This window comes from Strongylocentrotus purpuratus, unplaced genomic scaffold, assembly GCF_000002235.5.
Source record: "Strongylocentrotus purpuratus isolate Spur 01 unplaced genomic scaffold, Spur_5.0 spur5_scaffold_20, whole genome shotgun sequence".
Taxonomy (NCBI): domain Eukaryota; kingdom Metazoa; phylum Echinodermata; class Echinoidea; order Camarodonta; family Strongylocentrotidae; genus Strongylocentrotus; species Strongylocentrotus purpuratus.
In genome coordinates, this window is record NW_022145606.1 from 32,993,963 (window position 1) to 33,002,833 (window position 8,871).

The window sequence follows — 8,871 nt, forward strand, 5'->3', positions numbered from 1 at the left end:
GTTAAGCTTAATTGTAGCATTTTGAAATGGTATATTCAGAATGGTAGTTTGGATCTTGATCTATGGTTAGCAGAATGGTGGCTGTAGTGCGTTCTATAGTACACAGAATGGTGACTATAATATATTGAATTTTTGAGAAATCTAAACTTAAATGTTAACTTACAATACACACATGATGCTTATTAAAAAAATGAATTGAATGAAAGTGGCAGGATGTATTTGGTTTATATCAAAAGTTGTATGCATGTACATATGCTAAAAACTAAAATAAAAGGCAAGTAAAAAATATATCACATAAACATGTACACTACAAACTAAAATGAAAGGCAAGTTCGTAATTGCAACACATATTACTTGGACTTATTCTACTAAGATGTAATAAATACCCACATATATATCACCCTAGTTCCTCTAAATAATCGGCAAGTTAAAAAGAAACAACTGAAATGTCACATACAGTGTGTACGTAAACATGACTAAAATGAAAGGCAAGTTAAAAATATATAAACATGTACAATAAAAACTAAGGCACTGAGTTGCAGCACAGGATTGTTCTAAAACATTGTATAAACATGTACAATAAAAACTCAAATGAAAGGCAAGTTCATAATTGCAACACATATTACTTGGACTTATTCTACTAAGGTGTAATAAATACCCCCATATATATCACCCTAGTTCCTCTAAATAACTAAAATGTCATATATAGTGTGTATGTAAACATGACTAAAATGAAAGGCAAGTTAAAAATATATAAACATGTACAATAAAAACTGAGGCACTGAGTTGCAGCACAGAAATGTTCAAAAACATTGTATAAACATGTACAATGAAGTTCAAGTCAAAGAGGTTGTATATGTGAGTTCGAAGAGGAGCAGAAAATACAAGCCTTGCTGCTCATTTTTGGAGTCTCTGAAGGCGATCAAGGTCCCTCTGGCTGAGAATACTGAAGACCCAACCCTTTCTATACTCAAACTGTTTACATGATTTTGATAGACCTTCTGTGTCAAACAATCTCCCCTGTATCGATCGGTATCACTACCCCCACCCCATGTTCCATCGTAGGGCACTGCCACGTCCACATGATCATTTTCCCTGATGGTCAGATCCTTGTCCATGGCCCTTTGACGTAGGCATGCTGCCACCTTCTTCTTCTGATTCTTACTGGTCTGCAAAAAAAAAAAGAGTTTGTAATAAATAACAAGTAAATTTCAAGTTCCCTCAGGCCCCTTACTTATTAGACCCTATTACAAATATTTAGATTTGATTAATTTTCATCCCTTGATTTGACAAGAAGGGATATTGATGTACATGTATTATACTGTCTATCGACCATAACTAAGAAATAAAAATATGTTTGGATTAAATGTACGTACAGCTAAGATAATGTAATGAAGAAAACACAAGGCTGGTGACTAACCTCTTGGGATAAGGAAGATAAAGTGGCTATGTGCCTGTTGTAGCTAGGGGCTTCGACTAGTGGGGCTGTTTCGAGGATGGTCAGCAAGTCGCACAAGCTATTCCGTGCCAAACCAACCTCCGTTGCTGCCAGAGTAGCTCTGCGGTTTATTTCTGCAGACTTTCCACGTCCTTCGCATTCATTTTCTGATGAAGAGAATGTCCTCTCCTTCTTGCAAATGAAGCAACCAAGGACCATGGCGCAGTTCAACCCATTCCTCTTTGACAAATTCTCCAGAGGAATGAGATGCCCTGTAAAAGATATCCAAAACACTTTATGGAACAGGGAAAATATTTTGAAAAGCACAATCCCCAAATAATAACAAAGTGCTAGTTATGACATACATGTAGTATATTACACAAATACACATTTTCACAGATTTCACGACAATTCCGATGCCCCCACTTCGATTCACCATAGAGTAAAGGAGGGGTTTTTCGGCCACTTAAGACAAAATCCTATTTTTTGGACTCTTTACTTCCTATTTATTATCATTTCTTGTTCAAATCATGAAGCAAATACTATTATTATTTAAACAAAGAAAGAATACCAGAAAAAAAATCATGAATTGCCATGACAACATTCATTTCAATTTTCACTGTTTCGGAGGTAGTTTTCGGCCTAGCGAGGCAGTTTTCGGCCGCATGTACAAAGTCAATAGGAAGCAAGCAAGCGCGCCATGCATTTCCCCACTGATCTATAGCACTAGAGGCCGGAGCAGGTATCCCAAGCCGGAAAACTATCTCTGCGGTGATCAGAAATTGGAATCTGAATTAGACAGAGATATCGTGTGTGCGCTGCGGTATCCGGCTGCATTGATTAAATACATGCGATGAGATACTTTTGAGCTTGCGACTCACACAAAATCGGACTCTAAATCTGAAAAATACTTGAAATAAAGCTCATTTTATGGTACCCATATTCCTTACACGCTTAAGATACCTAATTTTTCAGATTCGGGGAGCGGGACCGCCGATTACATCGCTAAAATGTGATATTTTAGGACATATTTTCCATTGCAAATGTGGTTCTTCAGTGACTCTGGCATGGTATGGCCATGTGTGGGATATATGATATGCTGTTATGCGATGGATTTTACAGGGATTTTACCATGCATCCAACGGATCGGCCGAAAACTGGTGATGGTCGATTACCCCCTCCTTTACTCTATTCTTAATCATTTGATTTGGCTTTTTGAGCCATTCACCCCTTGAGCATGCAATACAATCTCAAAGTAACAGTTTGCAAACTAAAAATATTGTTTGATAGTAAGTACATACCTCCCAGACACACGTGAGCCTTTTGCAAAGCAGCTGCAAGTTGTGGGCCACTAATGACGCGGATCTTCACATGTGGGACCAGGGCCAAAAATAGGGCTGTCCAAACACTTATTCAGGGAAAGCTTCCTCGATCTCTGAATTAGCTTTTAGTTCTTCTGGCACCTCTCCAGCATTCATGTTACTCTTCTGTAATATCTGGTAATGATCTCCTTTGAACACCTTCCTCTTCCTCACATATTTTGGAGTTTTGCGAAGCATTTTCAGTGAGTAGAAATTGGAGACCAACGGCTAGAAGAGTTATTCAAATCTTGGGCACAAGGTGGCAGCAAACAGCCCTTGTTATCTACTTTCTGCTGATATACATTACTTGTTACAATTTGGTTTAGAATTTTTTATTTAATGATTTCTTTAATTGATTGAGACTAATTGAGTGCAAACAGAGGCAGTGGAGCGACTTCCTAAGTGGGGGGGGGGGGGGGTGCCGGGGGGGGGCACCAACAAAAAGGGCACTTTCTGGAGAAAATAAATAGGGCACCTACAAAGGGAAATCTCACAGCGAAAATATATATTTAAAAAAAACACATTTGTATATACCCCCTATATTGTGATTAGATTATCAGGGATGATTTCAATATTTTTTTTATCTTTATAAATAAGATTTGTGAGGTCGCAGTGCGAAAAATTACATCAATTATAAAGAAGAAAAACCCAATCCTGATGGGTTTATTACATTATCATAACAGAAGACTGAAAAGACCTTTGATAAGTACCATAATTATAACATCTAGAAATGCGGGTGTGCTTTGGGTGATATTGCTCTTAGTAGCTGGAAATTAGGGGCACGTGATGAGAGGAAAAGGGGACACTTATCGAAAAGGGTGACACTTATTAGAAAAAAAAAGGAGCACATGTCAAATTACAACGGGTAATTATCAGAAGGTGAAAATGGGGCACGTACGTATCATTGTTAAAGGGTAATTATCTGAGGTGAAAAGAAAAGGGGCACTTATGAGAATGAAAAAGGGGCACTAATAATAAGGGGAAATGTTGATTTGTTGTACGAAAAGGGGCACCGATCAGTTTTTAATAGGGGCATTTAATACGAGGGGAAGGGGGGGATTTATGAGAAGGGGGAAGTGCAGGCTATTATTAAAAAGAAAAGAGGCACATGTCAAGATAAACGGGGCACTTATGAGAGATGAAAAGGGGGTAATTATGGGTAGGGGATGGGGCACTTATAAAAGAAGGAAAAAGAGCATTTATTAGGAAGGGAAGGGGGCATTTATGATAAAGGGAAGGGGCTCTCTTTTATGGGGCAAAATAAAAGGGGCAGTTATTGAAGATGAAAAGAGCACTTATCAGGAGGAAAAGGGACACTTGTCAAAAATAAAACGAGTACCTCTCAGAATTTAATAGGGTCATTTACTAGAGATGGAATGGGACTATGAGAATGAAGAGGGACTTAAGAATGAAAAGTAACTGTTTTCAAAGATGGAAAGGGGGCATTTATGATAAAGGGAAGGGGCTCTCTTTTAAATGGGGGCACTTGTTAGAAAGGAAAGGGGGCACATGTGAAAATATAAGGTGCGCTTATCCGAGTTAAACAAGGGGTAGTTATTAAAAGGGGAAAGGCCCCTCTCAGATTTGAATAGGGAAATTATCAGAGGTGAATGGGGCACTTATCAAAAGTGAAAAGGGGCACTTCTCGTATCTTAAAAGGGGCACTTATTAGATATGGAAAAAGGGCACTTATGAGAATGGAAAATGGACACTTATTGCAAAGGAAAACCGGAACTTATCGAAGGAAAAGGGGCACTTTAAACAAAATAATAGGGGCACTTTTTAAAGTAAAGGGGCCCTTTTTATGTAAAAAGTGCCACGTTAGAGCCACCATGGGGTCACTAACCACTAGAAATATATCATAAAGTCATCATCTACCATAGAGCTACTGCTAAAATATCTTACACCACAGGGATATACCATTCAACGGAAATACCATATAATATACTCTACCATATATCATACCATAGAAATACCATACACCATACCCCGCACCATACAGCCACCATAGAGCTACCATAGATCTACCATTCACTTTAGAGCCACCATAGAGTCACTAACCACCATTAATGTACCATAAAGTCATCATCCACCATAGAGCTACCACTGAAATATCCTCCACCATAGGGATACCATTCAACAGAAATACCATAGAAATATATTCTACCATATAACATACCGTAGAAATACCATACACCATACAGCCACCATAGAGCTACCATAGATCTACCATTCACTTTAGAGCCACCATAGAGTCACATAACCACCATAGATATACCATAAAGTCATCATCCACCATAGAGCTACCACTGAAATATCCTCCACCATAGGGATACCATTCAACAGAAATACCATAGAAATATATTCTACCATATAACATACCGTAGAAATACCATACACCATACAGCCACCATAGAGCTACCATAGATCTACCATTCACTTTAGAGCCACCATAGAGTCACATAACCACCATAGATATACCATAAAGTCATCATCCACCATAGAGCTACCACTGAAATATCCTCCACCATAGGGATACCATTCAACAGAAATACCATAGAAATATATTCTACCATATAACATACCGTAGAAATACCATACACCATACAGCCACCATAGAGCTACCATAGATCTACCATTCACTTTAGAGCCACCATAGAGTCACATAACCACCATAGATATACCATAAAGTCATCATCCACCATAGAGCTACCACTGAAATATCCTCCACCATAGGGATACCATTCAACAGAAATACCATAGAAATATAGTCTACCATATAATATATCATAGAAATACCATACACCATAGGACGGCATCAATGATATACCATTGACCATAGAACTCCACCATTCAGCAATTGTGTGGTATACCATAGAAATATATTCTACCATATAATATATCATAAAAATACCATTCACCATAGAGCCGTACCATAGGAATATCATAGATTTTTTTTGTAAGGGGGGGGGGGGAGGAAAAACTGAATTCAGTTGAGGATTAAAAGTCGAGAACGGTACAACGAATCGTCTTCTTTCTCTAATGATTTAATGAAACGTAAAAGCTTCCGCGCTTCGCGCGGGAGGGAAGGGGGGAAGGAAAAACTGAATTCAGATAAGGATTAAAAGTCGAGAACGGTACAACGAATCGTCTTCTTTCTCTAATGATTTAATGAAACGTAATAGCTTCCGCGCTTCGCGCGGGAGGAAGGGGGGGGGGGAACCTGAATTCAGATGAGGATTAAAAGTCGAGAACGGTATAACGAATCGTCTACTTTCTCTAATGATTTAATGAAACGTAAAAGCTTCCGCGCTTCGCGCGGGAGGGAAGGGGGGAAGAAAAAACTGAATTCAGATAAGGATTAAAAGTCGAGAATGGTACAACGAATCGTCTTCTTTCTCTAATGATTTAAAGAAACGTAAAAGCTTCCGCGCTCCGCGCGGGAGGTGGGGGGGGGGGGGGGGGACTGAATTCAGACGAGGATTAAGAGTCGAGAACGGTACAACGAATCGTCTTCTTTCTCTAATGATTTAATGAAACGTAAAAGCTTCCGCGCTCCGCGCGGGAGGTGGGGGGGGGGGGGGGGGGGGGGGGGGGACTGAATTCAGATGAGGATTAAGAGTCGAGAACGGTACAACGAATCGTCTTCTTTCTCTAATGATTTCATGAAACGTAAAAGCTTCCGCGCTCCGCGCGGGAGGGGGGGGGGGAACTGAATTTAGACGAGGATTATTTTCGAAAACGGTAAAAGGAATCGTCTTCTTTCTCTAATATTGTTTGTTCTTTGTTCGTTTGTGTGTGTGCGTGTGTGCGTGTGCGTTTACGTGTGTGTGTGTGTGTGTGTGTTGTGTGTTTGTGCGTGCGCGATAGCGCGCGCTTGCGTAAATTAGTGTGGGCGTGTGCACGTGCTAGTATGTGATGGCTATCGCCGATCATCCCCCCCCCCACTCCTCGGTACGGATTTACGCCCCTGGCTGTTAGTGTTAAGAGCAGTCAAGAGCTCTTAAATCAAGCTAAAAATCTGCTGATGAAATTAAGAGCCCGATACCGATATTAACATCGATAGCTTAACACCACTGTGACGTCATCGTGATCGCCACACAGCCTTGATTTCACGACGATGATTTCAAAATAGTACCTCAAATCTAAAGATATCATGAAAAGCTGCACAGAATAATGTACACTTATTTCTCCGTTCTTATAAAACAACTCATTTCACACAAAAGAATATATGAATCACATAGTAAAGGACCTGTTTCACATTTTTGTATTTGATTGTCAGACAATAAATTAGCATCGTTCGTAGAATGACTGTTGTGCGGGTACAACACTAACACCGAACTGGAAATGAACATTTGCTTAATCCCTAGCCACACAGGTCGGTTCAGCAGACGACAATTGTGCAAAATCGTTATCAATAGTTACCGGAAGTTGACGATATTCAGAGGTCAAAGCTTTAACACCAGCTGATTTCCATTTCGGTGTTAGAGCTTGTGTTAGTGTTTATTAAACACTAACACCAGCCCTAAACACCCAGCTTGAAATCACTCATTGCGTATCAAGTACAAAGGATACACAAATTCGGTAGCTAATACAGGTATATCTAAAACGCATCATTTAATGTGACCTTAAAATCTATCCTATCGCAAGAGTGACTTGTTTCTGTCTAATATACCCTATTCATTTTTTCCTGACACGGATGACTGAGCACTAGTGAGTTTTTTAAATTCGTTATTTTCAAATGGTACCTTTAGTAAATACATTTAAGAAAAGTGAAAAGTAAGAGGACACTTTTTTTTTTTTTTTGTTATCGAAATTTGAAAATTTGATATTTTGCTCCGTTAGGGGGGGGGGGGTAAGGTCATCTTTTTGAGGTCGGCCATGGGAATTTTTTTTTTTTTTTTTTTTTTTTTTAATTAAAAAAAAAAAAAAAAAAAAAAAAGGGGGGGGGGGGGTTTAGGGAAATTTAGGGGGGTTTACACACAAAAAATTACCAAAGGGGGGGGGGGGTTTAAGCCCCCAACCCCCCCCCCCCCCCTCCCCTCCCTGTGTACGCGCCTGGGCGTACCCACTACAAGCTATGCTTTTCGGGTTTCGCGTCGTCTTCCTTGTAATACAAGTTCTTTAATTATATTTATGTTCCTACTTATAAATTGTATTGTTTGGAAGAAAATAAAACTTCATTTGAATTGAATTGAATTGAAAGAGTCATGGACGATTACGTTCGCATACAAGACAAGCAATGACAATGTATATTTTACAAAGCGCATTGACAAACCTGATAAACATGATTAATAACAAAGAGCTTTAGGCCCATGACGTTTGCAGTAATTTGTTTCGGTGTAGTTCTCTCATTACAGTCCCTATACGCCTACAGCTAGCATGGATCGACCAAAACAAAATCAATGACAGGCATTTTCTTCAGAATGGAAGGAATTTGAAACCTATGTATTTAACTTTTTGATTTTGCTCTTTCAGAGTGGAGTTTTAAGACTGCGTTTAGATTCTAGTCTTGAATAAATACTGTATGTTCATTCGTGTCTCGAATAAGACTAACACAAAGGCTGCGCACAACCGTGCACAATAGGGGACGCTCTTTCTAAAAGAACAATCCACAACTCACGATTGCTTTGTGGAATGATTGTTATTTGTTATGGTGTCTGAAAAGAGGAACATTTTCTTAAAAATCATATTTCAAGGGGAAAAATGTCGTTTTGGAAAATAGTATGGATACAGAACAATGTTTGACCATGTAAATTTGGAGCTCACTCATCAAAGGTAGTAGTAGTGTAGGATTAGTAATAATAGTATAAGTAGGAGGAGTAGTAGTAATAGTAGTAATAATAGTAAAAGTAAAGGTAGTAGTAGTAGTAGTAGTAGTAGTAGTAGTAGTATTAATTGTTGTAATAGTAGTAGAAGTAGTGAGTTAATTAACATAGATATCGCGTCAGATCAGTTGACATCATTGGCTGCTGTGTTTGAATTAATCTTGTAATCTAACATGACATTGTGAATCCCCTTAAAAAAAATTATAGCACCCCCCCCCCTCCATATTTGTTTGCTTAATCTCAG

General features: G+C 38.9%; 1 protein-coding gene across 1 annotated transcript; it reads right to left on the reverse strand.

Annotated features, from left to right (window-relative positions):
• Positions 1 to 836: 836 nt before the first annotated feature.
• On the reverse strand, positions 837 to 3,202 carry LOC115927695. Its single transcript, XM_030993869.1, has 3 exons — positions 2,740 to 3,202; positions 1,421 to 1,710; positions 837 to 1,169 (listed from the first exon to the last, which is right to left on the reverse strand). Exons 2-3 carry the CDS (start codon positions 1,655 to 1,657, stop codon positions 837 to 839), a joined length of 570 nt encoding a protein of 189 aa, XP_030849729.1. The 5' UTR covers positions 1,658 to 1,710; positions 2,740 to 3,202.
• Between the last annotated feature and the right edge of the window lie 5,669 nt (positions 3,203 to 8,871).